The 27,932-nt window shown below is 44.8% G+C and overlaps 1 protein-coding gene across 2 annotated transcripts; it reads right to left on the bottom strand.

Annotated features, from left to right (window-relative positions):
• Positions 1-495: 495 nt before the first annotated feature.
• LOC133574166 (uncharacterized) lies at positions 496-10,969 on the bottom strand. Of its 2 annotated transcripts, none has more exons than XM_061926249.2 (3): positions 10,892-10,969; positions 10,708-10,781; positions 496-3,947 (listed from the first exon to the last, which is right to left on the bottom strand). In XM_061926249.2, the coding sequence occupies exon 3, from the start codon at positions 3,895-3,897 to the stop codon at positions 2,524-2,526; it is 1,374 nt and encodes a 457-aa protein (XP_061782233.1). In that variant the 5' UTR covers positions 3,898-3,947; positions 10,708-10,781; positions 10,892-10,969; the 3' UTR covers positions 496-2,523. The 2 variants fall into 2 exon arrangements, with proteins under 2 accessions (XP_061782233.1, XP_061782234.1); XM_061926250.2 differs by having other exon boundaries at positions 10,708-10,822; positions 10,892-10,933.
• Between the last annotated feature and the right edge of the window lie 16,963 nt (positions 10,970-27,932).

Here is a 27,932-nt window from a genome sequence, read left to right as displayed (position 1 = left end):
GTTAAACATGCCTGTATTATCTTTAAACACCTTTAACTTATTAACAACATTAACTATATGTGTTAAACATGCTTGTATTATCATTAAACACCTTTAACTTGTTAACAATATTAACTATGTGTTAAACATGCTTGTACTATCTTTAAACACCTTTAACTTATTAACAATATTAACTATATGTGTTAAACATGCTTGTATTATCATTAAACACCTTTAACTTGTTAACAATATTAACTATATGTGTTAAACATGCTTGTATTATCTTTAAACACCTTTAACTTATTAATAATATTAACTATATGTATTAAACATGCTTGTATTATCATTAAACACCTTTAACTTGTTAACAATATTAACTATATGTATTAAACATGCTTGCATTATCATTAAACACCTTTAATTTATTAACAATATTAACTATATGTATTAAACATTCTTGTATTATCATTAAACCCCTTTAATTTATTAACAATATTAACTATGTGTTAAACATGATTGCATTATCATTAAACACCTTTAATTTATTTACAATATTAACTATATGTGTTAAACATGCTTGCATTATCATTAAACACCTTTAACTTATTAACAAAAACATATATTTCATAAATAAGTAAATATAAATTATATATATGAATGAGGTAGATCCCCACGACTTGATCAATTGAAAAGTAGCTCGCCTGCAGAAAAAGTGTGAGCACCCCTGTGCTAGATCAACGTATCCAACTCAAGGTCCGGGAGACAGATCTGGCATGCCAGATCATTTAATGTGGCCCGCAAAAGCCTTGAAATAATATGCGCCAATAAAGTACTTTATCTTTTTTTTTACTAAATGTATTCATTCTTTACATTTTGACAGAAAAAATACATGTAATGCATGCAATTTAACATCTTTTAAATTGTAATATATGTGAATGCAACAATATGCTATCAAACATTTCAAACATGTTTTAGTTCAAATAAAAATAACGATAATAAATATTTGCTTAACTTATGATTTCAAAGCAAGTTATTCATCAAATTGTACACTGTAAAAATGGTAATAGATTTAATGGTAAAAACCTGGCAGCCCAGTTGCCAGAATGTTACTGGAAAAAAACTATAGCAGAAAAAAAACACTGTAGGATTTTTCAGTAAAATTGTGAAAACTGAGCTGCTATTTTTTTCCTGCAAAATCAAAACATATTTTTTACAATGTAGGTAAACAAATAAAATGCATAGGCAATCGTATAATAACATCATGAGGTGAATCACTATACATTAACATACATAAATTATTCCTTGTTGCAAGCAGCCCTCTGAGGGGCAGCCATAACTGCGATGTGGCCCACAGGGACCACAAGTTTGACACACATGTTGCTAGATTGACCTTCTTCATGGCGAATTGAAGCTGAATTCTACGGTATTACTGCCACCCTCAGGTGTGGAGGTGTCATTACCCTTCAGTTACACTGTGTCTGCTGAAGTTGACTTCAAGTCAACACAAATGAAAATAACAATAGTCATTTAATGTAAAAACAACAACAAAAAACATTGAAAATTAATAAATAAGCTTGTGTTTAACACATTCACTATATTTCCATGCATTAAATTAGTCTGATTTCTCAAATAATTTGGTTTATTGCATTTTTACACTGATTTTTTCACTAATGCACAGCAACCTCCACTGTTTAAAGTTTTCATAAAAAGGGATGAAAGCACATTCAATAGATCACATGTAGCAGTAGTGCAGCTTAACCTGCCTCTTTGTAAGACCCTAGTCACATGACTGCAAACGTGACACCTTATTGGCTGGTTCTGAGACAGGATCGCTTGTGTCAGTCTTGATGTACCAAAAGTGGGTCTTGAGTTTTGAAGCAAGGAATATTTCTGCACTGAATTTTTACACACTGATGTTTTTTACACAGAATTTTTAAAACACTATTTTATCAAACAGAATTTTTTAAAACAAATTTTGCTCACAATTGTTTATTTAATGAAATTATCAGCATAATTTGATGTAAAGAAATTCAGTTAACAAGCTTGAAATGCAAAACATTTAGTTACACAAGTGCCAGTGTCAGAAAAACATGTTTCAGTAAAGACACAAATCCACCAACATAGGGTTAACAGTAATTAACACTGTGGTAACTACTAACTAGTTACTAACAATAACATTACCACTAAATCTTCACTGTTTACTTTTATTTTATGTAGGCTTCAGTGACTGCTGCTGTTCTTACCAGCACACTTTGTCTTATAAATAGTGTTATTTTTGTTAAATATTGGTTAAAAGACACAAATTTTACGGTTCCACACTGGGAGATTTTATGCGAAAGAGAAACTGTATTTCATTCTTCCTTATGTCTTGCACAATTGGAGGAATTGACAATAAAGAGTCTTTAAAGTATTTGCAACTCAACGCTATCTCTACAGTGTGTGTTCTAATGTGTTGTCAAATTTCCTTTCTAAGTGAATCTTTTACGACAAACTGAGTTGAGGATTGTTTCTCACCAGTGTGTTCGTGTGTCTTACAATGTTTATTCATTCATTAAAGCTTTTGTTGCAGCTTGAACATGAAATAGGTCTTTCACCAGTGTGTATTCTCATGTGTTTTGCCAAATATCTTTTCTGATTGAAACTTTTGCCGCAAACTTGGCATGTGAACGGCTTCTCGCCTGTGTGTGTTCTCATGTGTTTTTTCAAATTACCTTTTTGTCCAAAAACTTTACGACACACTGAACAAGTAAACCGTTTTTCTCCAGTGTGAATTGTTATATGTGTTGTCAAATGTCCTTTCTGAGTGAAACTTTTACCACAAACTGAGCATATGAACGGTCTCTCACCAGTGTGCGTTCTCATGTGTTTGATCAAATATCTTTTCTGAATAAAACCTTTGCCACAAACTGAGCATATGAATTGTTTCTTTCCAATGTGTATTCTCATGTGTTCTTTCAAATTAACTTTTTGTACAAAACCTTTACTACACACTGAACAGGTGAACAGTTTTGCTCCAGTGTGTATTGTCATGTGTGATACAAGGTTTGTTTGCTCACTGAATCTTTTGTTGCAGCTTGTACATGAAAAAGGTTTCTCTCCAGTGTGTCTTCTCATGTGTTTTGTGAAAGTTCTACTCTGAGTGAAACTTTTACCACAAACTGAGCATAAGAATGGTTTCTGTCCTGTGTGTATTCTCATGTGTTCATTCAAATTACCCTTTTGTCCAAAATCTTTTCCACACACTGAACAGGTAAACAATTTCTCTCCAGTGTGTATTCTTGTGTGTGTTGTCAAATGTCCTTTCTGAGTAAAACGTTTACCACAAACTGAGCATGTGAATGGTTTCTCTCCAGTGTGTATTCTCATGTGTATAATTCGTCTACTACAGCTATTAAAGGTTTTGTCACATTGAGAGCATTTAAAGTGCATGTCGTCAGAGTGACATGTCATACCAACGTTATAGTCTTCATCATCAGTGTCAGAAGAGTCTGATGTTGTGTCATCGCTCTCTGATAGTGGAGCCAAGAGGTTGTCTGTTTGTGATCCTCCACAGTGTTCTACATCAGCTTCTGTTGTCATGTGTTGAGTTGAGCTACTGCTCGGAGGCTCCACCTTTCTCTTCTCTTCACTTTCACCTTTGACCTCGTCATCTTCACTCTTCACAATGACAACGATCTCTGGGAACTCCTCCAACTCTTTAACATGCTCTCCTTGACTGATGCTGTGAGCCTCTTCCTCTTTGAAGTTGGGGGGCATCGGTTCCTCCTCTTCCTCTTTAATGATGGGGGGCTGTTGCTCCTTTTCTTCCCTGTTAAAGCAGGGGAGCAGTTGCTCCTCCTCTTCCTCTTTAATGTAGGGTAGCTGTGGCTCCTCCTCTTCCTCTTTGATGTGAGGGGGCAATGGCTCCTCCTGCTTCATCCTGGAGGTATACTCCTGCTGCTCAGGAGGGATATGTTTTTCACTGATGTCTGCAAGACACAAGAATATAAAGATATGCTTTAAAAAGCTGCATCATTGCATGAGACATTGTCCTGCACCAGCATATGTCTAGGAGGATTTCATCAGTCACTATGCTGACATTCACTCTTGGCCAAGTCATGTTTGCATATGAAAACTGCTTATCAAACATTTTACCTGCTAAAATAAAAATCACACCAAAAAAGGGCTGAACACAGCTTTTTAAACGTCATGTAAACATCTAATCTATTGAGAGAATTCAACCACAATTTTATCTACAGTATATAAAAGAGTAGTCTTAGCAGACTGCAACTAGGACGGAGGAGTGACACTATACAGCAAGGGGACACACCGACAAAAGGAAGCGGTTCTCTCGGAAGCAAAAGATGAGCAAGAGAGCTGGCTGGCTAACTCAACTTAAGGCTAGAAGACCACCTTCACTCTTCCTAGCCAATGTTTGCTCCCTGCATGACAAAATTCACTTATTATGCCTGAGACTGTGTGTTTCAAGGGAGATGAGGAACTGGTCTGAGCCTTGTATGACAAAAATGTGGCCTAATGACAGCATTAGTAATTCAGCTTCCCAAATTGGCAAACTAAAGCTTTTCCAGGTTGACCAAGATCTCTGTGGTGGTGGTGATCTCTGTGTTTATGGCAACAACGTTTGGTGTACAAACAGTGAACTTATAGGATGCTAAAAAAGCATAAAGCCAAGGAACATTTTTAACATCTTGTTCCAACTATCCTCTGTTCCAAGCTGCTTGAAGACAGTGCCCATCATTCCTGTACGAAGAAGCTCCACGGTGACAGATCTGAATGACTATCAGCCAGTAACCCTCACTCCGATTGTCATGAAGTGTTTCGAGAAGCTGGTCTTGGGCATGATTAAGACTTTCATCAATGTCACAGTGGACCCTCACCAGTACGCCTAGAAAGAGAACCACTCTACTGACGACGTCATCTCATCAGTAGTCCACACAGACTTATGTTAGCTATCAGAAGATAATGTGAGCTATGGGAAATGTGTGCAGTAGCAATAAATAGCCACTAGCTTGATAGTTCGCAATTCTACAGTGACACGAACAGCCACGCAACAAACTCAAAAGTACTGTTTAAAGAAAAAACTATGCGATGACTGCAAACCGCAAATACAAAGTTTGAGTAAAATATGTAGGTTCCTACTTTGGAAAGATCAGTAATACTGAATCATTGTGGTATAATCAAGTCAGTTTGACACTATATGCGTTAGTCCTCATGGGAAATGGGTTTTTTCCTTCTGGCAAAACAGTAACGCTTTGGTCCATCTGTGCTGCCAAAATCAACCAAAACTGAAAGTTCCTAAGTGGGGCTTGAAAGGGGAACTGCACTTTTGGGGAATTTTGCCTATCATTCACAATCATTATGAAAGACATGACGACAGATGGATCTTTTAATGCATTCTAAATATTAAATACATTCAATCAAAAGTTCGCTTACAATGGAGCCTATGGGAGCCGTTCAGTTCTGCCTATAGAGCAGCTAAAAAAAATCCAAACACCTCCATTAGGGTTTTATATACATGATGCAAGTATATATGTAATGTAGTAGCAAGCACATTTATAATAACTTTTAACATTGACATATTTTGATCATTTTAAGCATACGCGGTGCATTAATTTAAAAAACTTACTCAACATTTGCTTTTTTTTTCTTCATCACTGAATATTACTCACTGCAGACTATCAATGCCAACAAACTTAATGAAACATCACTTACTGTGCAAGGTCTGCTGTCATTAGACTGCTGGGATGTTCATATATTCCCCTTTAGATGAAAAATGTCTGTATATAATCCTTGTGAAAATTCAGGGTCAGGGGGGTGACAAGCGCTTTTTGTGTCAGCCTCAACAGTTCCAGGTCCTAAATGGCTGTCAAAGTGTCCCAATTTGTCAGATTATATTCTCAGCCATTTATTTTTCAGGTGAGAGGCATGATTTATGATATACAATAAATTTACAGGGAGCAGGGAAGCGAGGAAGCCGACGACCACTCAATGATTTAAACATAGGCACAAAAGCTTGTGATCACGGCGCCGCTATAAATACTTTATCTGCGTTAGCTCTTATAATAACAATATGACTAATACTTAATATAAGTTAATATTTATGTCACATTTTTTAATGTTTTTTTTTTTCGATTTTATGGGCGGAATGGTGGACCTCCCATTAGATCTGCTGTAAGTGCACTTTTATTTACGTTTATTTAATATTTAAAATGCATTTTTAAAAATCCATCCATTGTTGTCTTTCATAATGATTGTGAACGACAGACAACATTTTTTTTAAAGTGCAGTTCCCCTTAAAAAAAAATGCTTTTGGCAGAATTTACTGCGTGTTGTTGTTATGTGCCAAGATTATATGAAAATAATCAAATATCCTCACTTTTTTGCGTGTTTTCCTCGCAGCCTGAAGCAGAGGGGGAGGAGCTTCACAAACCTCTGCTGCAAACTTGACCAAATATCCACCTCGCGTTGACGTCACTATGCACTCAGAATGCAAAATCCCACAAAAAAAGCTTCCAAAACTGCGTGCAGGCTTCCACTTTGATTATCTAACTTTGTAACAACATTCGTAGGTCAAAAATACAAATTTCATCATGGGTCCACTTTAACTCTCAATGAGTCTAGCTGTGTTTGCCCTGTAATGAGGTGGCGACTTGTCCAGGATGTACCCTGCCTTAAGCCAAGTGCAGCCGGGATAGGCTCTATGCAATTGGATGAGCAGGGGTGTTATAGCTGCGACAAAAGTGCCGAAACAGGGTACAGGGGCAAACGCTTCACATCCATGCTGTCACTGGTAAGACTATTTCGTTGTCTGAATGAATTACTTTGTACAGTCGTTGAGTGAGAGTTATACATATCCCATTATATCATAAGCCCAACAACTGCTTTCAAGTGCATGCATGACCATCTGATCATCCCAATGTCAGTCATTTTAGTAATGTCTTCCTCAATCCATCCATCCATTTTCTACCGCTTATTCCCTTTGGGGTCATTCCCTTTGGGGTCTTCCTTCCACTTCCAAAGACATGCACCTAGGGATAGGTTGATTGGCAACACTAATTTGGCTCTAGTGTGTGAATGTGAGTGTGAATGTTGTCTGTCTATCTGTGTTGGCCCTGTGATGAGGTGGCGACTTGTCCAGTGTGTACCCCGCCTTCCACCTGAGTGCAGCTGGGATAGGCTCCAGCACCCCTGCGACCCATAGAGGGACAAGCGGTAGAAAATGGATAGGTGTTGCAAGAGACAAATGAATGCTTGGAGATCAGAGGGTTGAATGAAACCTACACCATTATTTGTAGATAACCTTGTCATTCATAGTATTTATCATGTTTTGACATTTGCATTGCAGAGGCTAGAGACTCTTCTTCTATTACGGAAGAAGCCTCCAATCAAAATCATACGAGAGTGGTTAGAACATGTCTTTGACTGAGAGGGCGGTCGCCTAAGGGGGTAGGATCGAAGGGCAGGTATGAAAAACTCGGTATTAAAAATAGATACACATTTTTGAATTTTGTTCACCTCAATGTCCAAATTATTATTTACAATGGGCAATTATAAAACTATTGCTTTTTGTAATGTCAAATTGCTTCTTTCTTTAAACATTTCAGAAAAAGATGTTGGAACTTGGACCATCACAGCTGGCGACTCTGGTGTCTACGAGCGACAGTGATGTTGAACTGAATGTTTTTTTTGGTTGCTATTACAATATTTACCTGCATTAAGATGCTTTCGATGGATTGGGTTGGTGTGACATTCACAGTTTGTACTTTTTAATTCACAAGCTGTTTGCAGTGTAATTGCTTTTCCACTGTGACGTTAACAATATTATTCAGGAGATGTTTTATGCGCACGTTTTTGCTGTGATGTTAAAAATATTTATATCTAATACAGGACATGTTTGCTGTGCAATTAATTTTGCTAAATGTTCACAGTATTCACTTTTAATTTAGGTGATTTATGATGTGCAATTTAATTTGCGCAGATGTGATTTTCTATAAAAGTAACTACCGTATTTTCCGCACTATAAGGCGCACCTAAAAACCACAAATTTTCTCAAAAGCTGACAGTGCGCCTTATAACCCGGTGCGCTTTATATATGGATAAATATTAAGATTCATTTTCATAAAGTTTAGGTCTCGCAACTACGGTAAACAGCCGCCATCTTTTTTCCCCGTAGAAGAAGCGCGCGGTGCATGCTGGGATATGTGACGTTTCATTTCCATTTGTGTGTTTATGTAAAGACCCCAAAATGGCTCCTATTAAGTGTGTTGTCTGTCTAATTATAAATAATGCAGACGAGGCGTGTTAACTGAGTTCTCAACGTTTACTCACAGCGTGCTCATAACCACATTCTAACTCCCAGCATACAACAACGCTTCTCAGGGCTACCGCGCATGCTCGTAACTATCGTTGCATGCTGGGTAGTGTAGTTGTTATATTTGCTAGCTCATAACAGCACATTGAGAGACACGCTTACGCGCTTAATTCAATACTCGCCGTCATTCCGGGTGGATTGACAAAAGACCTCCAGCCGCTAGATATTGGTGTCCACAGGGCATTCGAAGCTAGACTGCTAACTGCGTGGGAACAATGGATGACAGAAGGCGAACACACCTTCACTAAGACGAGGAGGCAGCGCCAGACGACGCCAACATCTGCCAGTGGATCGTAAATTTGCCCAACTTTTCACTTCGGACACCGAAGACGAAGGATTTACGAATGAAGAATAACTTCAGAAAGTGAGCGCTATGTTTATTTTGTGTGTTGTGACATTAACGTTCGAGCAACATTATGTTGCTATTGCTCTGCACTATTTTGAATTTTACTATGTTTGTGATTGCACATTTGCGTACATTTTGGGAGTGAACAGAGTTGTTAGAACGCTGGTTTTTAATATATTATTAAAGTTTGACTGACCTATCTGACTGTTTTTTTGACATTCCCTTTAGCGCAGCGTAGGCGCGGCTTATAGTCCGGGGCGGCTTATTGGTGGACAAAGTTATGAAATATGCCATTCATTGAAGGTGCGGCTAATAATCCGGTGCGCCTTATAGTGCGGAAAATACGGTATATAATATCGTATGCAACTGTTTCTTTCCTAAGACGTTTACATGTAATTTGATGTTCCCTAGGCATTTCTTTATTTCCAAATTAGAAGTTGTTATGCAATGTTAATTGATATGATGCTGAAATGTTCAATACAAACCTCATGTTATAATTCAGAAGACGCCTTGTTTTTTATGCAATTCCTTTTCCTGTGCTATATGTTTTAATAGTTATAGGCTATCTCCTGTTGTAAGGACTGAAACTCTCATGCTGGGCATATAGAAACAATTTCAGTCAAGCAATATATCGTTTATGTTCAATAGCGAACTTTAAATTTGAATTTAAAGGGGCTGTCAGCTTCTTGAGGCTGCTGCTCAGCCTGCGTGATCCAGTGTGACCTGGCAACGAGAATATTTGACTACGTCTTACTAGCAATACATGGTGTTTACGTGACGTCACACATCCGGGTTATCCCGGGTCATCCGCCATCTTGGGAGGCAAACAAAACACACCTGGCCTAGTTGACACGCTTCACGATTATTGACAATAGCTTCGAGCAAACACTGGTGAAAGGCGCATAATGGTTATTTCCTGTTGGGTGAATGGATGTACAAATCGACGGGATGGATCAGTGCAGCGAGGATTTTTCAGTATTCCTAAAATTAGACACAACGAAGGAGAACAGACAAGGAAAATCAGCGAGGAGAGACGACGCTTGTGGTTGGCAAGCATCAACAGGAAAGAGGAGCCATCTCAACATTCCAAAATATGTTCTGATCACTTTGTAACAGGTAGGATTACGTCTCAATCTGTTTATTAAATATTTTAGAACGATGTATTGTTTATTTTTTTGTCAATTTGCTATTCTCGAAGCCCTTTATGGGATGGACCACGAAAGCGAAAGCCCCCCCCACCCCCCCCTCAGGATATATAGCGCCCATCTCAGCCCAGGTTGCTTGTACACGAAATGAGTTGTAGATCTCAATGGATAAAATTAAATAATAAATTAACAAATTTATCACATATATAAATAAATATAAGTGGATGGGAGAGGACAGGCTTGGGCAGACTCCCCTTATCCTAAGGAGTCCGACGTGTCCTCGCTAAACACATGGTTTTAATGTACGTTATATATACATACCCTGCCCACTACAAGCACTTTCTCGTTTGCAGTCATGCTTTTAACGTCGCTGACCCATCCGTTAATAAACTGGTTGTACGCCTCCAGAGACTTGAATGCCCTCAATTCCTCCATTGTATAGGCACTGGTGTAATTGACGAGGTAGTTCAAAATGTCTATGTACGTTATGGCCGGGAGGCATTTGTGGTCATACGTGAAACTTTGTTTCGGCACTTCGTACGGGTCAACGCCTATGCATTGTGTCTTCTGGTTGTATCTTTCCAACGTCTGGTTGTCCAAGCCTTCTTTATACTTCTTTTTTGCTGGTTTCTCGGCCATTATGCATACGTTTGTGAACGGGTTCGTATATATGAATTTGCTGATGTTGTACCGGTGCGCTTGCCTTTCAAAATGGCGGATCGCGCGGAGCATCATGGGAAATCAGTCGGGCGTGAAAACTATGTATATTTGACTACGTCTTACTAGCAATACATTATGAAATACACGCCTCGTGAATAACACAAAATAAACATGAATACCAGCTGTCCAACAGTATTTACACTCACCGTTTAGTCAATGTATGTGAGTTATGGCGTTTCACCTCGCCAGCTCGGTGGAAATGTGTAGCACCCACGCCGTTCTACAGGGTTTAAACACAACAAATACAGCAACAGTAGACTGCTGAAAAAATAATCGAGAATATGTAAGCATATATTGGAATAGATTGGAATAGATGACACCTTTCCTTACCGATCGATATCTTTAAAGTCAGCACAGCATCGAGGAAGTAACAATAACAGGAAGTAACAGCAAATCGTCACGTGGGCTTGCCGGTAGCTCACAGTGTTGGCTGATTGGCTAACAGAGAAATCCACTGAATCTGATTGGCTCACTGGGAATGGCTCACTGGGAAGCGTGTCTCACGAAGTGTTCCCTGGAGCTCGTAAAACACAACACTAGATGGATGCAAACGTCTCTTTTCCACTATGCTTCGTTTTACTGAAATGTTTAACAAGAATGTACACATATGCACATAATAAACATAACTAAATGTGGTTTACGTTTCAGTTCGTTCTGTCTCTTGACTCTACAAAATTGACGATCGAGCTCCCTACTCAATGGGTCTTTCCACTGAAAAAGAATACAAACATACCCACTGATCCTGTAACTGTTGAGTTTGAGTTTATTTCGAACATGCATGCATCCAACATGATACACCACAATTTCCAGTTTCTCTAGTCAACATATTCGAAAAGGAGTCGGCAGAAGCAGAGTGTTGCACCTTTCCTGCTTCCTGCTCTCAGACCGTAGTCGAAAAGCGCAGGGGAGACACTTCTCCAGGGCCGATGTATGTTCGGGGCAACACCCTTCACTTTACCCGGCAGTGGGTCTCGACAGCAGACGACTTCAGGGGAATGATGAGTCCGGCGATTAGTTGCAAACCCTGCTTTATTGATCGCTTTCCCCCCAGCCAATTCAACACACAACAACACTAGTCCCCGCCTGCACATACGCTCGCGCTTCCTCTCTTCTCTCGCCCACACACTCACTTGCGCTCCCTCTCTTCTCTCGCCCACACACTCACTGACGTCACTCACCTGTTAAAGGGCCACACACACTCATATGCTATTCTCATAACACTACCCCCACTCTGGATGACAATTAAAACACAATTTCACTCCAGCATAGTAATAAACGTTGACATTTCCATACAGACATACAGTTCCATATTCATTCAATACAATTGAAAGGATGCAGTATGACTAGTAGGAGTCAACTTAAAGGGGGTGCAATAATGTAGCTTGTTGTGCAATTGCAACAATTCAACAGCCCATGTGTTTAGTGTGCGCATTACAGTTGAGCGAAACAGCCCTAAAAAAAACATTAGCAGGTCCAATACTCAGGCTACAGTTTGGGAGGAGAAGCAATTAGCATTTTTAAGTGTAACAGTAACTGAGTCCCTTGTAATAACTCCAAATATTCGCCGAAAAATACACCAATTGCCTATTACGCATTGTGCATACACAAACCAATCTCAAGTTGCCTCTTTTTTTTTTTTTATGTATAGAACAATACTATTAGCTTGAACAGGTCATACAGTAAAAAAAACTATAAAACCTTTTGCCTTTTAAAGGGAAATACAAAACATAAGGCAGTAAGCAACCCCCCCTTTTTTTTTTTCTTTTTTTTTTTTTTTCAACCATACATGAATTTGGCACTCAATGAGCCACCCACTCACCGAACTTTGCTGGTGATCTACGCCTACGGTGGGGCCTTTGAGACCGAGGGTTCTGAGGATGTGACACTGCTGCACCACCCCCACTGTCCTCTAAGTCCACCGGAACGGGAGAGCCAAGCTGAGTGGTGGAAGGGTGAGAAGCCACAGGAATACCCACGGCTGGATCCGATGATGGGAAGCTGCAGCTGTCATCAGCGTCGGTGCCAGAAAAGAGCTGAGGCAGACCCAGTAAAGAGTCAGCAGGATCGACATCGTCCGGGGGTGACACCTCCATTGGTGTCCAGCTCTGCGCTTGCTCCAGGACCCAGGTGTTGTCCAGTGGGTCACGGCAGCGATAAGGCTTTAGCTGATCGTGGTGAACCACCTTTACCTTAGTTCTTGGCCCCTTCTGGATTCGATAGACCAGGTCGTCCAACTGACCCAACACGAAGAATGGCCCCTCGTAAGACGGGAGGAACTTCCTCACTTTGTTCTTGGATTGCTTTGTTCCTTTGATGAGGTACCACACAGCATCACCAATGTTGTAATGTGTGCGGTAACAGTTCTTGTCATATTGTCTCTTTGCACGTTTTACAGATTCTCCGAGAGCATCTCTGGTGATTTGGTGCGCCAGTTCTAGTCGCTCTCGAAGGTGCTGGACAAAGGCCGGGCCCGAGGGAGCTGGTTCAGGGTCCGGTGGAAGGCCGGATACCAGGTCCACTGGCTCGCTCACTTCCCGGCCAAACATCATGTAGTTTGGAGTGAAACCAGTTGAACTGTGCTTTGTTGCCCTGTAGGCCATGACAGCGTAGGGAATCATTAAATCCCAATCCCAGTGGCAACGCTCGGCTGTCGTGGCCAGGATCTTTTGTAGAGTGGCGTTGAACCTTTCAACCTGTCCGTCAGATTGAGGACGAAAAGGAGTTGTGTGTGTTTTGTCGATTCCAAACAGCACGCACATTTCTTGGAACACCTCCGACTCAAAGTTCCTACCTTGATCACTGTGCAGTGCCTGTGGGGCTCCATAGCGACACACCCACTCAGAGGCAAGCACTTCAGCCACAGTTACGGCTTGTTCATTAGGAATGGGAAAAGCTTCGACCCATTTTGTAAAATAGTCCTGTATCACTAATACATATCTGTTTTTGCGCTCAGTTTCATTCAACGGTCCCATAATATCCAAAGCAATGCGTTCCATAGGGGCTCCGACTCGAACGGTACCCATGGGGGCTTGTGGTGTCTTCCGTGGCCTGGCTTTTGATGCGCAGCTGGTGCAGGTATTACACCACAGAGCAACATCCTCCCGCATTCTGTACCAGAAGTACCGAGTCTGCAGCCGTGCTACAGTGCGCTCAACCCCAAAGTGTCCACCAACCTGTCCGTCATGCATCTGTCTCATGATGTCGGCCCGGAAAATGCGGGGCAGCACCACTTGTGGATAGAATTGGGTGTCGTCCAGGCAGTAGAACCGTCTCACTAGTATACCGTCTTTGATGTAGAGGCGTTTCCACTGACTCCAATATGTTTTTGTGGCTGGGCTGCATGGTGAGACTGTCACCCATGCAGGACGTTCTTCACTGGTTGTCAGCCAGGTCCTGATAGGTGCGATATCTGCATCGTCTTCCTGGGCTTGTCGCAGCTCCTCTAGGGACCAACCGCCAAACAGTTTATTTTCTTTTGTCTTGGTCAGGAATATTTTCTCTGGGGACTTTAAGTTATCCCAGTCAGCTGGCGGGGCCTTGTCTACCCCCACTGGACTCAGCATCGCCTGGTTGATGTCAGAGTACAAGTCGCACTGCACAGCCTGGTGACTGACACTCAACTGAGCAATAGAAGGGTTCTGGAGCTTACAAGGGCAGGACTGACGGCAAGGTCTCCGGGAGAGGCTGTCTGCGTTGCCGTGAAGCTGGCCAGGGCGATGGACGATCTCAAAGTTGTATTCGCCGAGTCTTTCGAGCCACCTGGCGAGTTGCCCCTCAGGTTCCTTCATTCTCGTGAGCCACCGGAGGCTACTGTGGTCGGTGCGAACAGTAAAACGCCTCCCCAGGAGATACTGGCGGAAGTGGGATGTGAAATCCACCACGGCTAGCAGTTCCCTCCGGGTAGTGCAGTAATTTTGTTCAGTTTTGGACAGCTTGCGGCTCCCATAGGCGAGCACACGTTCCACGCCTTGTTGAAATTGCGAGAGGACAGCGCCGATGCCGACGTCGCTGGCGTCTGTGTCCAGTATCATGTCACCCTGGTCAAGCGGATACCCCAGGATCGGCGCCGTTATTAGCCGACTTTTGAGATCATCAAATGCCACCTGGCATTCCTCAGACCAACGGAACTGGACATGTTTCTTGGTCAGAGCATGGAGAGGCTCTGCAATACAAGCAAAGTTTTTAATGAACCTACGATAGTAAGACGCGAGGCCAACAAAACGGCGGACATCTTTGAGCGACGATGGTGTTGGCCACCCCTGCACCTTCCGGACTTTGCCTGGGTCAGTAGCCACACCGTTCTCTGAGACAATGTGACCCAGGTAGGCCACTTGGCGGCGGAAGAGGCAGCATTTTGACGGTTTCAGTTTCAGTTTAGCCTGGTGGAGGCGACTGAAAACCTGCCCCAGGCGCTGCAACATCTGTGGCACGTTGCTGCCCAGAACAATGATGTCATCCAGATATACAAGGCAGGTCTCCCACTGCATGCCAGCCAGCACACGGTCCATCAGGCGCTGAAACGTCGCTGGAGCATTACACAGTCCAAATGGCATGACATTCCATTCAAACAGTCCATTTTTGGTGCAGAAGGCTGCTGCTTTGCGTGCTCTCGGGGTCAGTTCAACTTGCCAGTAGCCGGCCGCAAGGTCCAGTGTGCTGAACCACTTGGCAGCAGAGAGGGTGTCCAGCGTATCCTGGATGCGGGGAAGAGGATATGCGTCTTTAATTGTGCAGTCATTAAGTGCTCTATAGTCTATACAGAGACGGTACGTTCCATCTTTTTTACGCACCATCACGATGGGCGAAGCCCAGCTGCTGTTGCTGTGGCGCGCTAATCCTGCCTCCAGGCTCTGTTGTATCTGTTGGTCAGCATCCTGTTGCTTCTCTGACGCCATTCGGCGTGGTGGTTGTTTGACCGGGACGCCTGGCAAAGTTACAATGTCATGTTGAACCAGGGTGGTCCTGCCGAGGTCAGTGGATCCGGTAGAGAACACGTTGCTATAAGTACACAGCAGCTGCGCTAGCTGCAGTTGCTCCTCTTTGTTAAGTTCAGTAGTGCTCTCGGCATAGAGATCTTGTAGGTGCTGGGGAACAGAGGGAGTGTGGTGGGCAGCATGTCCAGGCTGCTGGTAGTCCACAGCGTTTGCAGACTGAAGAACCTTTGCTGGTTGGAGGAACCCCACCATGGCCCCCTTTCTGACGGTTACAGCACTGCTGCCGGGATTGAAGATGCGAAGGGGCATGGTTTTATGGGGGTGAACGTCCACTAGGACTCGGGCCACTAACAGTCTGTGCTTTTCAACGAAGCCTTTAGTGGGGCTCAGCATTAATTCTCCTTTAATGGGATCTTTATGGTGGATATTGCCTTGTACCACATACTCCTGCCCAGCCTCCAGCACCACAGTCCGGGCCACTCTCACTGCGTGCGCCTTTGGTTTATTTGTGGAGTCAAAATAAGGTACCTCTTCCCCGAAAAGCACGATTCGATGATTTCCAAAGTCGAGACGGGCCTGAGCTTGAGTCAGGAATGGGTGGCCCAGGAGGGCCTCGTCCCCAGCTATATCAGCAACCAGGAAGCAGATGTTCACCTGACGGTTGTTGATCAGGACAGGTATGTGGGCTTCACCGAGCACAGGTATATCGCCAGGCCCAACACCGATCAGAGTCTCCACGGCAGATGACTGAAGTGGAGGACGGATATCCAGATGGATAGCGTCATAATGACGCAGAGGAAAAACACTTTTCCGCGCTCCACTGTCCAAAACAGCACACACTTCTAGCCCATACACAACCATATGAATGCTCATTTCATGACCTTGTGCTTTAAGGTGAAGTACAGTAGACTTTGAGCTTTGGGGGAACATGGTTGAAGCTTGAGCTCTGGCTGTTTTTCTTGGTGAAGGGCAATTTCTTTTCATGTGACCCAGGCCTGAACAGTTATGACACTGCACCTCATCCCATTTAATGTCTTTATGGCTCCTCCCTTTATATTGTGTGTGACTGTAGCTGGGGGACTCATGCTTAAAACCAGCTGATGGGGGCGCTGTAACAGGCCCAAATTCGTCCTCTTCTGAACCCTCTCTTATTAGGGCAGCACGGGGTCTGCGTTCAGCTATGTCACGAGCTCCAGGGTGCATGAGGCCGGCCACATATGATGCTGCTCGCCTTGTGGTTTCATGACGACGGGCAATGTCAAATGCTTGGGCTAGTGTCTGGGGGTGCTGCTCTAAGAGCTTCTGTACAGTGTCCACATCCCCCAGAGCATTAATGAACACTTCAACTCCTATAGCATCCTGCTCAGCATCAGTCCTGTTGCTATAGGCTACTGACACCCCCTCATAGATGTCGTCTCTCAAAACATGAAGAGCTTCGCCCGGTTTGCGGGTACGTCGCCTTAATTCAATAGCCACTGCAGCTGCATGCTGTGAAGAGGGACCATATGCAGTTTCCATCTCCTCCACCAGGCGGCAGTAGCCCCACTGGGCTGATCTGGGGTTTCTGTGGATGATGGCCCCAGCTGCACCCACCAGGCAGAACTTCAGCTGAACAGCCATCGTCTTCACGGACCAGTAGTTAGCTTCAGCACAACTCTCAAACCGGTGCAGGAACTCCTTCCAGGGTGTGGTGCCATCATACTGGCCGGGTCTCAAGGTGGGGACTCTCTCCCTTGGATCATAGTCGTCCTCACTCTCTGAAGAAGGCTGATGTAGAGCAGAGCATGGAGCTCCTTGTAATCCTGGCTGCCCACTTTTGCGAAGAGAGCCCATTAGCTTGACACTCTGACTGTGCCCTGGCCCAGACAAATGTCCATAATTAATGTCTTTAGATGTAGAAGGGCATGTTGTGTCCAGGCAGAGGCAAGTGGGGGCTGGGGGGCCACATGTCTGGGGAGTGCTGTGGATATAACTCTCCTGGTGTGCCCGGGAAAAGGGATTTGAATGTGGCGTTGCAATAGCAGCAGGTGGTGGAATAAAGTTGTCTGGTTGGTGTTTGTGAAAACATGAGTTACTTTTAATGGCAGCCACGTCGCGTTGATAACAGCCACTGTCCTCCCTGGACTTTATGAAAGGGTTTGTGCTTGAGAACTTGGGTCGAATGAGCTCACGTGGCACCTCGGCCGCTGCATTCTTCACTCCAGCAGGCTCATCTGCACAATATGACAGGCTAGAAATGCCATAACAACTTGCATTTCCTTCGCTCACATAGTCTGTTTCCCCTTCCACATCACCGTCGTTCATCGTCACGAACGGGTTGGACTTTGAATAGCCGGCACCCCGCGGGCTACTACAGCTAGCATCCGCCATCTTGGCTAGTTTACGCAGGTAAACAATTAGCTTCTCGGCTTATTCTTCTGCTTGCTTTCACCACTGCAGTTTATTTTATCGTCCTTTGCTCACCACTGCCGTTCCATTTATGTGAGAGTGTCCCTTCGTGGTCGCCAATGTTGCACCTTTCCTGCTTCCTGCTCTCAGACCGTAGTCGAAAAGCGCAGGGGAGACACTTCTCCAGGGCCGATGTATGTTCGGGGCAACACCCTTCACTTTACCCGGCAGTGGGTCTCGACAGCAGACGACTTCAGGGGAATGATGAGTCCGGCGATTAGTTGCAAACCCTGCTTTATTGATCGCTTTCCCCCCAGCCAATTCAACACACAACAACACTAGTCCCCGCCTGCACATACGCTCGCGCTTCCTCTCTTCTCTCGCCCACACACTCACTTGCGCTCCCTCTCTTCTCTCGCCCACACACTCACTGACGTCACTCACCTGTTAAAGGGCCACACACACTCATATGCTATTCTCATAACAAGAGCTTATTTGATCTTACCCCTTTTCTTTGCATAGCAGTTGCTAAAGCTTTTGTTCACTTCCTGTTCTCACTGTATTCACAATATACTCCATAAGTAATCACAATAAAAAAATAAAAAATAGATAAATAATAATTGGTGAAGTAAGTTATATTTCATATGGTGAGATGAGTAAGATTATCTTGAAATTGAATGAATGGATGAAATAAATTCAGAATGTTTATCATGGTTCTTCTTCTTTGTACTTTGTAAACACTTTAAGTTTGAAGAGTTTCTTGAAGTGGATCATATTAGTACATTGTTTGATTTATTTGCTTAATCCATTCCATAATTTAATTCCACATACTGACAACACTGCTGCGATGAGGTGGTGACTTGTCCAGGGTGTACCCCGCCTTCCGCCCGAATGCAGCTGAGATAGGCTCCAGCACCCCCCGCGACCCCGAAAGGGACAAGCAGTAGAAAATGGATGGATGGATACTGACAATACTGGCCTGAGGTCGGTCGCTTAAAGATGTTTGTGTGCAACATAAACAACAAGAATAACAATAACACAATATTCATCTAAATAAAACATCAACGTTTTGTCTTCTCATGCTAGTCCGAACTAGCAAAGTTGATCTAACTACAACACTGGACTTGGGGTCTTTCTGTGTGGAGTTTGCATGTTCTCCCCGTGACTGCGTGGGTTCCCTCTGGGTACTCCGGCTTCCTCCCACCTCCAAAGACATGCACCTGGGGATAGGTTGATTGGCAACACTTAAATTGGCCCTAGTGTGTGAATGTGAGTGTGAATGTTGTCTGTCTATCTGTGTTGGCCCTGTGATGAGGTGGTGACTTGTCCAGGGTGTACCCCGCCTACCGCCCGAATGCAGCTGAGATAGGCTCCAGCACCCCCGTCACCCGGAGAGGGACAAGCGGTAAAAAATGGATGGATGGACTTCCACTTCTTCCACTTTCTATATCAATCTTCAGTCTACACATATCTCTGCCATCTGGAAACCTATATCATTACACATTGATGCCGCCTTCAGGCTTGTCAGGCACAACAACAACAACACGGCAGCCATCTTGAGCAGAGGTTGTCACACTGCTTCTCAAGGAGCAGGAGCTCAACAGCGTAGTACTGGTGGATATCAGCCTGGATTGCAACCTCTTCAATATCAGGAGGCTGCAGATTACCACCAAGCGGTCTAATGTGCAGGTCCTTGCGATGCAATACACAGCACACTCCCCTGTCAACCTTGAGCCTAGCAGGATGAGGTTGTCAGTCAACATCAATAAGACAGAAGTGGTCTGCCAGTGGAGTTCCAGCGCTTCACTTACCCCATCAATCTTTACCATCAACAACAAACCATTGTCAATAACACTCTCTTTTAAGTATTTGGCAGCATCCTTTCAGAGGACTGTATAGCATTAATCAAGAAATTCAGAATCTGATCAGACAAGCATCAGCTGCCGTTTGGAGATTGTGACGCTACTGTTCCAGGACAGCAACCTCCACCTGCATACTATAAGGTTGCGGTCTACCAAGCAGTCTGCCTCACTACTCTCCTTTACAGCTGTGAGGCATGGGTCACATACAGTCGCCATATGAAATGACTGGAGCACTTCAGCATAGGTTGCCTGCAGCGAATCCTCAGACTCACCTGGCAGGATGGTGTGCCTCACACAGAGATGCTTGCAAAGACCAACTGCAGAAGTATCGAGGCCATGATCACCCAACACCAGCTGCGATGGCTTGGCCATGTGGTTAGATTGCCTCCAGGCATGGTGCCCCGCAGAGTATTGTTAGGCAAACTACACTGCGGATGTCACCTGGCAGGTGAGCTAAAGAAGAAGTATCAAGATCAGCTAAACAGTTCAATTAGGAAATGTAACATCAGGCCTAAGGACCTTGAGGTCATCGCTGATGACTGTGCCTCCTAGAGGCAGCACTGTAACTTATGACAGGACTCACCAACTGGAAAGGGAGCAAACTGACAGACGGGAACAACGCTGTATCAGGAGAAACACACCCAGAGATGCCAGGACCACCACCACAACAACCAACACATGTTACGATTTAGAAGGTTTTGGGGGATTCCTTATTAAATAAAAATGAAAGGTTAGCTTAGAATGTATTTTAATTTTACTTACCGTATTTTTCGGACTATAAGTCGCAGTTCTTTTCATAGTTTGGCCGGGCTCCTGTGCGACTTATATATGTTTTTTTCCTTTTTTATCATACATTTTTGGCAGGTGTGACTTATACTCCGGTGCGACTTATACTCCGAAAAATACGGTATATATTGATGATGCTTATTGAATATTAATGCATAATAAAGTAGTATAGGAGATATAATAATTAAAATTTTATATGAAATGAACCTACTGTGTTTTTGCTTCATTCTTGTGAGACTCCTGCGTGTGAATAAAGCATTAAGAAGTGACACTATCCATGACAAGCTGCAGTGTGCTCAAACAACCACGAGGTCGCATCTGTGAGAAAATAATACTGTATCATCTATCTCTCTTTAGAACTTATAAGGTCTTAACAGGTCGGTAGTGCATTTTTCACATATTCTTCACTCACACTTAAAGTGAACGATGAGGCAAAAATACATTGTTACCTACTGTATGATTGAACTAGTTAACCTGACCCTGAACAATGGCTAAGCGGATGTTGAAACCCTTGAGTAACCTTCAAGGTATGATCTTATTTAACGTAAGATCTCCTGTTGTTTATTTAACAACCTAAAGAGGTAAAAAACAAACAAACAGGGGAAGCAAGGCCAGGGCTTTTTGAGGTTAGCAATAGACTAATTCCCATGGCAACCGTGCTGATGGTTCACACTTTGCTCAATGGAAACTTGTAAAAGACCCCTAAAAAGACACAAATGAGGCTATCAGATACTGACTGTTACGAACTGGTCAAGGGGGTGACCCCGGGATGCAGAGACGAGAGGCAAGTTTGAATAACAAAAAAGGGAAAACATTTAATGAGTCCAAAAAGTGTAACAAAAAGCGATGGGGGCAGAAGTGCACACCATGAATACTTAAATGAAAACAGGTTTCTCAGTGGTCGGCAGGGGGAGAAGCCAGGGCACACTAAGACACAGGATAAAGTCCTTGTTGCCTCAAGGAGGCTAGGAAACAAACACAACACGTTAGGATTTACAGGATTAAGGAAAAACAACATACCGGGACTGACGAGGCGAAGTAGGCACATGCACGTGGAAGGTGCAGGAAAAATAACCAGCAAGGCCCAGCTGTGGGTGACGAGCTTAAATACTCTGAAGAAATGGTTTGCAGGTGTGCCTAGTGTCCGCCCCTCGCTGGAGACTAATGAGCTGAGGAAACATCACAATAAAAGAGAAAGCAGGGAAATAAAAACACAACAGTACCCGCCCCCCTTAAAGGACGCCACCTGGCGGCTTACCTGGTTTCTCTGGAAAACGAACATAAAATGTATTTAAAAGTGTAGGGTCTAGGATAAGGGAACGCGAGACCCAGGATCGGTCCTCGGGGCCGTAGCCCTCCCAGTCCACCAGATACTGGAAACCCCTGCCCCTTCTCCTCACATCAAGAATGGCCTTGACAGAGAACGCAGGATGGCCATCAATAAGCCTGGGAGGTGGAGGAGGCACCTCTGGAGGACTCAAGAGACTGGTGGAAACGGGCTTGATGAGTGAGACGTGGAACGAAGGATGTATCCTTAGGGAGTCAGGAAGGTGTAGTTGAACGGCGGAGGGATTGATGATACGTGTAATGGAAAAAGGCCCAATAAATCTTGGCTGAAGCTTCTTAGAGTCCACTTGGAGAGGAAGATCACGAGACGACAACCACACCTTCTGACCGGGCTTGTAGTCTGGTGCTGTACTGCGGTGGCGGTTAGCAAGGCGCTGGTTGCGCTCTGAGGTGCGAAGCAATGCAGACCGGGTATTGCGCCAGGCTTGATGTGCGCGGTGCAGGTGGGCAGCCACAGATGGGACGGCAACCTCCTTTTCCAGAGAATTAAAAACGGGGGGTTGGTAACCGTAGGCAGAGTGAAAAGGTGACATACCTGTAGCCGAGCTGATGAGTGTATTATGTGCGTACTCTATCCACGGTAGACTGAAGGCCCAGGAGGCCGGCTGCTGGTGGCAGACGCAGCGGATTGCGGCCTCTAGGTCTTGATTGGTGCGTTCAGTCTGACCGTTAGTCTGTGGGTGGTATCCTGAGGAAAGACTGGGTGATGCTCCTAATGCCTTGCAGAACGCCTTCCAAACAGCAGACGAGAATTGTGGACCTCTATCCGAAACTACATCCACTGGGATACCATGCAGCCGGAAGACATGGCGTACGAGCAGTTCAGCAGTCTCGAGTGCAGAGGGTAACTTGGCCAGAGCGACAAAATGGGCCATCTTAGAAAAGCGGTCAACCAAAGTCAATATCACTGTGTTGCCCTTGGATGGTGGAAGTCCTGTGACAAAGTCCAATGCCACATGGGACCACGGGCGGGAGGGAATGGGAAGCGGGCGCAGAAGACCGGCTGGTGCCCGGTGTGATGCTTTATTACGGGCACAAGAGGCACAGGCCGATACAAAGTCCTTTGTGTCAGCCCTGAAGGTTGGCCACCAGAAGCGCTGGGACAGGAGGAAAAAAGTACGGGTTATGCCCGGGTGGCAAGCGACCTTGGAGCTGTGGGCCCAGTTTAGTACTTCAGGACGGAGCTCTGGGTTCACAAACAAACGCCCTTGAGGGCAGTTCTTAGGAGAGGGAACGTTCTTGAGTCCCTCCTTAACGCGGCCTTCAATGTCCCACTGCAACGCTCCCAGTACTCGTGATGGAGGGATGATTGTCTCGGTCTTGACCTCTTCCTCGGGGCAGGAGTACATCCTCGACAGAGCATCTGGTTTACCATTCTGGGAACCGGGGCGGAAGGTCATGGTAAAATTAAATCTGGCTAGGAACAACGCCCACCTCGCTTGTCTAGGATTGAGCCGTTGAGCAGTACGGATATAGGCCAGATTCTTGTGGTCTGTGAACACCAAAAACGGGGTCTCCGAGCCCTCCAGCCAGTGCCTCCATTCTTGTAGTGCCAACACCACAGCGAGTAGTTCTCTATTGCCAATGTCATAATTACGTTCAGCAGGAGTCAGGCGGCGTGAGAAAAAGGCACAGGGGTGCAGCCTCTGGTCGGTGGTGGAGCGCTGGGAGAGCACAGCCCCCACGCCGGAGTCAGATGCGTCAACCTCGACAACAAATTGAGAGGATATGTTAGGATGGATAAGAACAGGTGCAGAGGTGAATAAAGACTTGAGTTTCTCAAAAGCAGATTGAGTCTCTGAGGTCCACAAAAAGGGAAGCTTAATGGAAGTAGGTCTTGTTAATGGTTCCGCTACTCGACTAAAATTACGAATAAAACGACGATAAAAATTAGCGAAACCTAGAAACCTTTGAAGGAGCTTCCTAGAAGTGGGTGTGGGCCAATCAACCACTACCTGTATTTTCGCCGGATCTGCTCGGAGTTGACCCCTCTCAACAATAAAACCCAAAAAAGGAACCGACTCAGAATGAAAAACACATTTCTCAGCTTTGACATACAGACGATTTTCAAGAAGGCGTTGGAGCACTAAGCGAACATGCTGGACGTGTAGTTCAGGGGTAGGTGAGAAAATTAGTATATCGTCTAAATAAACTACCACGAAACGGTCGAGCATGTCGCGCAGGACGTCATTTATGAGGCCCTGAAAAACGGCAGGAGCATTGGTGAGGCCGAAAGGCATGACCAGGTATTCAAAATGTCCTAGGGATGTGTTGAAAGCAGTTTTCCATTCATCTCCTTGCTTAATTCTAACTAAATGGTAAGCATTGCGGAGGTCCAATTTGGTGAAATGTCTAGCAGTGTGTAGTGGGTTGAAAGCTGAGTCGAGAAGCGGAAGCGGATATTTATTCTTAACAGTAATATTATTGAGGGCACGGTAATTGATGCAGGGGCAAAGTGTCTTGTCCTTCTTCTCCACAAAAAAGAACCCGGCAGCTAGTGGAGAGTTGGATGGGCGGATAAGACCAGAAGCAAGTGAAGTGGTGATATAGTCCTCTAGAGCATGTCTTTCGTGTCGAGAAATGTTGTATAGTCGCGAAGAAGGGAGTGTAGCACCAGGGAGGAGATCAATACCACAATCGTAGGGACGGTGTGGAGGTAACGACAACGCTCGATCTTTGCTAAAAACTTCTTTAAGGTCGTGATAAGCAGTGGGCACAACCGACAAATCAATGACTTCCTGTGTGACGACGCGCGAGGACCTTGTGCGAGGGCATGCAGACCGCAGACAATGTAAATGACAAAAAATTCCCCAATTAATTATTGTAGCTTTGGCCCAGTCAATATGGGGATTGTGTTTAGCTAGCCAGGTAAGCCCAAGCACAACCGGAGCAGAACGAGAGGGTATGACTAGAAAAATGATTGATTCAAAATGGTTCCCAGATAATTGAAGAGATAACGGAAGGGTCTGATGTATAACGCTCGCCAGGTGGCCTCCGTCGAGGGATCGGACAACTCTAAGTTTATGTAACTTAGTAACGGGTATGGAATAACGCTTAATTACAGACTCATCGATGAAATTATCGTCGGAACCAGAATCAACAAGTGCGCTAATGTCCAATTTCTGGGATAAGTCCCAGGCTAGCGTACACGATAGTTGAAGTCTGGACAGTGTCTGACCTGTAGCGGACAGTAGAGGGGCATGGTCGATCGCTGGAGGATGTGAAGCTGGAACAGGGCGAGGAGGCGACGCCTGAGTGCGTAGAGGTGGCGGCGCTTGAGTGCGTAGAGGTGGCGGCGCTTGAGTGCGTAGAGGTGGCGGCGCTTGAGTGCGTAGAGGTGGCGGCGCTTGAGTGCGTAGAGGTGGCGGCGCTTGAGTGCGTAGAGTTGGCGGCGCTTGAGTGCGTAGAGGTGGCGGCGCTTGAGTGCGTAAAGGTGGCGGCGCTTGAGTGCGGCGGCGAACAGGACGATGAGGACAGTGGGAGAGGCGATGCTCCACTTCTCCACAATATAAACACAGCTGGAGGCGGATGCGACGATCCCTCTCAGCTGGAGATAGACGATTACCTCCGAGCATCATGGGTTCCTCTTCCTGTGGTATCGGCAGGGCATCGACACTGGGTATCGGTGCAAATGTTTGACGCGCTCCATGGCCACTCCCACTGCGTGACGAAGTGCAGAGTCCCTGACGTCGAAAACTCTCTCTCTCCCAGTCAACGAGGCGATTTTCAACCCTCCCCGCCAGAGCGACAAGCTCGTCGAGGTTGTCGGGAGTCTTGAGCGGGATCATGTGTTTCCGGACTCGCTCAGCCAGACCGAGGGAGAAGACGTCCACCAATGCGGAAGTGGGCCATCCGCTCTCAGCAGCGAGCCTTCGGAATTCGATGGCGAAGTCCGTGACGCTGCGCTGACCTTGCTGTAGACGAAGTAATGACCGTGCTGCCTCACGTCCTGGTCTTTCGCGCTGGAAAATGTTCTTCATGGCTTTGGCAAAAGCGGCATACGAGGCACACACGGGAGATTGACGCCCCCATTCCGCGGTGGCCCAGGCGGAAGCCCGGCCACTCATATGGGACATGACAAAAGCCACACGAGCTCTTTCAGTGTAAAAAGAGGTTGGCAATAGTTCAAAAAAAATCTCACACTGGGTGAGGAAAGACCGCACGTCACCTGACTCGCCGGAGAAACGCTCGGGCTTGGAGAGTGGTGGACACGTAGCAGGAGGGGTGTCGTCAGGCAACGGAATATCTGCGGGTCGAGGATGGCTCAGCGGGACTGCTGCGTCGGCGGTGGGGGAAGTCATCGACTGCAGAGCGGTGAGTACGCTTCCCAGCTTTGTCTCCAAGATATTTATGCGAGCATCTTGGCGTTCCGCCATGGCTTTGACGCCAGCCCTAAGCACGCCAAATTGTTCTTCCTGTTGGTCTAGAGTTCTTCTGACCGGGTCGATCTCTGCGAGGTCCATGATGTGGCTGGTTATTATGTTACCAACTGGTCAAGGGGGTGACCCCGGGATGCAGAGACGAGAGGCAAGTTTGAATAACAAAAAAGGGAAAACATTTAATGAGTCCAAAAAGTGTAACAAAAAGCGATGGGGGCAGAAGTGCACACCATGAATACTTAAATGAAAACAGGTTTCTCAGTGGTCGGCAGGGGGAGAAGCCAGGGCACACTAAGACACAGGATAAAGTCCTTGTTGCCTCAAGGAGGCTAGGAAACAAACACAACACGTTAGGATTTACAGGATTAAGGAAAAACAACATACCGGGACTGACGAGGCGAAGTAGGCACATGCACGTGGAAGGTGCAGGAAAAATAACCAGCAAGGCCCAGCTGTGGGTGACGAGCTTAAATACTCTGAAGAAATGGTTTGCAGGTGTGCCTAGTGTCCGCCCCTCGCTGGAGACTAATGAGCTGAGGAAACATCACAATAAAAGAGAAAGCAGGGAAATAAAAACACAACACTGACAGCACTAACTGCCTGAAAAGGACAGCCTATTTTTGTGAAAGTCCTCCAACTCAAAAGAGCAGAGAGAAATTGACCATCAGAGTTCTTGCCTTTGCACAATCTAGCATGCATTGATGTGTGTTGGCAACAACCCAAAGAGCCTCTGTAAGTGTATGTATGCAAATAAATGTAAATGATGACCACTGAAAAGAGTGTCTGACAACTTTCTTATTTCTTTGGTTGGTGCGACCGTGCAGGGATTGGACACAGTCCAGGTTATTGGAATCCATCGCTGAACAATGTCCAACCTGCAATAAAGTATGCGGCACCAAGATTGGACTCTACAACCATCACAGAGGTTCACCGTTAAAGTCATTAGTGGATGTCATAATCGGATTCGATGGACAACCAAGAGAGACAGAGAGAGATGCCTTAATTTTCCCAATAAACCCATACCATAACCATATGTTAAGACAAAAAACAAATGTGTTTTGTTAGTAAGATTTCAGTAAAATTATGAAAATGATAATTGGCAATCAGCCCCTGTATATAATTGTGCTTAAAAGGCCATGTTGTTACCGGTAAATCAGTTGCATGCCACTAACATTGACAATAACTGCTAACCTAAATTATGTGCCTAAGTTGTAGCTCCATAAATTTGAGCGATGTTCAGATGGAGTTGTTTTGTGTGTAGGTTTTCAAAAGATAAAAAGAAGAGGCAGACATGAACGGTAGATATTTTGTGCCAAAGATTGTTTAGTCACATGCAGCTGCCATTGCAAACCGGAAGATTTTGACCAGGCCGGACAGTCAACTCATTTAAAGGAGGAGTAAAACCATCCATCTCTAATTTTCATGAGCATGAAAACAAAAACAGAATGCTGGACGACAGCAAAGACTTACAGCGTGTGGAGCAGACGGCGTCCACAAAGTACATCCGTACATGACATGACAATCAACAATGTCCCCACAAAGAAGGATAGCGTCCGCACAACTTCTTGATTGCGAAAACAAAGCAGGTGCGGGTAATAGCGTTCAAGGAAGACATGAAACTGCTACAGGAAAATACCAACAAAAGAGGAAAAGCCACCAAAATAGGAGCGCAAGA

The sequence above is a fragment of the Nerophis lumbriciformis genome, linkage group LG31 (assembly GCF_033978685.3).
Source record: "Nerophis lumbriciformis linkage group LG31, RoL_Nlum_v2.1, whole genome shotgun sequence".
Classification (NCBI taxonomy): Eukaryota; Metazoa; Chordata; class Actinopteri; order Syngnathiformes; family Syngnathidae; genus Nerophis; species Nerophis lumbriciformis.
Note: the sequence above shows the minus strand (reverse complement) of the source record. Positions and strands in the feature narration are given on the sequence as shown.